Source organism: Limulus polyphemus, unplaced genomic scaffold, assembly GCF_000517525.1.
Source record: "Limulus polyphemus unplaced genomic scaffold, Limulus_polyphemus-2.1.2 Scaffold6596, whole genome shotgun sequence".
Taxonomy (NCBI): Eukaryota; Metazoa; Arthropoda; class Merostomata; order Xiphosura; family Limulidae; genus Limulus; species Limulus polyphemus.
This window is the reverse complement of record NW_013672206.1, coordinates 39,264-41,431: the sequence shown is the minus strand read 5'-3', so window position 1 is coordinate 41,431 and position 2,168 is coordinate 39,264. Positions and strand designations below refer to the sequence as shown.

Below are 2,168 nucleotides of genomic sequence, written 5' to 3'. Positions count from 1 at the left end.
TGACTCGGCTTCCTCTGCAAAATTGTCTGCTGATTCTTGAAGACTTTTGATATCTGCTTGCAGTCTAGACTTCTTAGCTTTCAGTTCATCTATCTCATCAAACAGTCCTTTTCTTTTTCTTTCCTTCTTTTCCTTTTCACGTTTCTGCTCATCAAGATACATATGGTATTTTTGCCTACCTGCTGAAGCGGCTAACATGAGCTACTTGTCGATAATAATGTTCTAAATTCCTCCTACGTATTTGATATGATCATATATAGCCCTCAAAGATATTAGCGAGTGCATAGAAGATTTTCCTCTTCAACTTCTTTGTTGACGGAGAATCCTCTTTCAATAGAGGCTTGTCCATGGGACAAGACAAGCAACATGCGGACCACCTTTAATAAAGATGAATAGCGAGACTCAGACAGAAATGTGCACATCAGAGAGTCCAGTCTGTCTTTCTTCGGACCAAATTATCTCATCACATGCTTCTGAGTATTCTCTTAGGATGTCATCACATGAATCCTCAAGTCTGTTTGCATCAGTAAGGGAGCTAAGCATCCTTTTCAGCTTTGCAGTAGAGTTTTCTTTGTCTTTTGCCATGCTCTTTGGATTTAAGCATCCCATATTTCTCACAAGTGCATACTTAAGCGGACATCTGTCAATGAGCTTGCGGGTCATTGCAGCAAGAGAATCAAATTTACCGCTTTGATTTATGTTCTTTTTTCCCTCAAGGCTCATCTACTCTCATAATAAAGAGCTTCTTCAGGCCAAAAGGAGAATGTCCGTCAGTTTCTACCACTCAGTCTGCGGATGCAATGCCGAGTACTTGTGCTCCATCAACCTCCAAAGTGACATCTCCCATTCCTGTTGCTGCCAGAGAAGATACATTGAAAGCAGAAATACTCTGGTGCCTGAAAGTGGTTGAGGACCATTTATCATTTCATTCCTGTCAGCACAATAGCGACCTCTTTCAAAGAATGTTCCCAGATTCAGCGATTGTAAAAGGGTTCCAATTGTCAGAGACAAAATGCAGATACATGACTGTGTTTGGTTTGGGGCCATATGTGCAAGATCTCCTGTATGACAACATAAAGAAATCCTCCCGTTATGCCATCCTAAATGATGAAAGTCTTAATCAGAAACTGCAAAAAAAGCAAATGGACTTCCTCATAAGAATGTGGCAGCATAATGAAGTTCGCACTCGCTACTTGACATCAGTCTTCATAGGACATAGTACAGCTGTTTACCTCAAGGAAGAACTGAATAAGGTTCTTCACAGAGTAGGGTTGGAAAAATTATTGCAAATTAGTATGGATGGTCCGAATGTAAATTGGAAAATGTATGATGATTTGTCAAGAGAATACAAATCGGAAGTGAACTGTTCCGTACTCAACATGGGCTCGTGCGGGCTCCATATAGTTAATGGTGTTTTTCTAACAGGTGCCAAGGCTGCTGAGTGGGAGGTGGAAAGCTTCCTATCATCCTTGTATTATTTGTTTGCTGATGCCCCAGCCAGAAGAGAGGATTATGAGAAGATAACTGGAGATCATACCATGCCACTCAAGTTTTGCAAGACTCGATGGCTGGAAGATCTTCCCGTTGCAGAGAGAGCGATCAACATCTGGGAGACTATGTATGTATGTTAAGGCAGTTGAAGAGAAGAAAATCTCTTACCCAAAGAACAAGTCGTTTGAAACTGTTCAGAAGTATACCAAGATAGCTGATTTTTCAGCAAGACTGAGCTTTTTCATATCTGTGGCAAAGTTGGTCAATCCCTTTCTAACAGACTACCAAACTGATGCGCCAATGTTGCCCTTCTTAGCTGAAGAGCTAACCAGAATGCTTGCTTCCCTTATGCAGCGATTCTTAAAACTTGACAGGAGTACCCTTACTTCTCCTTACAAGATAATGCAGGTAGATATTAGCAGTGAGGCCATTCAGCTGCCTTTATCTAAGGTCGATATTGGATTCTACACTGAGAAAAAGCTAAAGGATCTGAAAGCAAAAAACATCATCAGTGAGCGAAGGATTCTGGAATTTCGCATCCAAGCAAAACAAGATATGAAACTGAAAAAAAAATCAAATGGGTACTACTGTAGTATTAAAATCCAATTTTGAGTTTTCTTAAGAATAAAAAATATCATAATTCTAGATTTTTTTCTCTTTTATAGTCTATAGTGTAT

General features: G+C 39.9%; 1 protein-coding gene across 1 annotated transcript in view; it reads left to right on the top strand.

The window, feature by feature from the left end:
• Positions 1-1,791: 1,791 nt before the first annotated feature.
• The window catches only part of LOC106473890 (zinc finger protein 585A-like), a 6,146-nt gene continuing 5,769 nt past the window's right edge, over positions 1,792-2,168 (top strand). The window contains exon 1 of the mRNA XM_022402284.1: positions 1,792-2,072. Coding sequence (XP_022257992.1) covers positions 1,792-2,072 — 281 coding nt within the window. The remainder of the gene's footprint in view (positions 2,073-2,168) is intronic.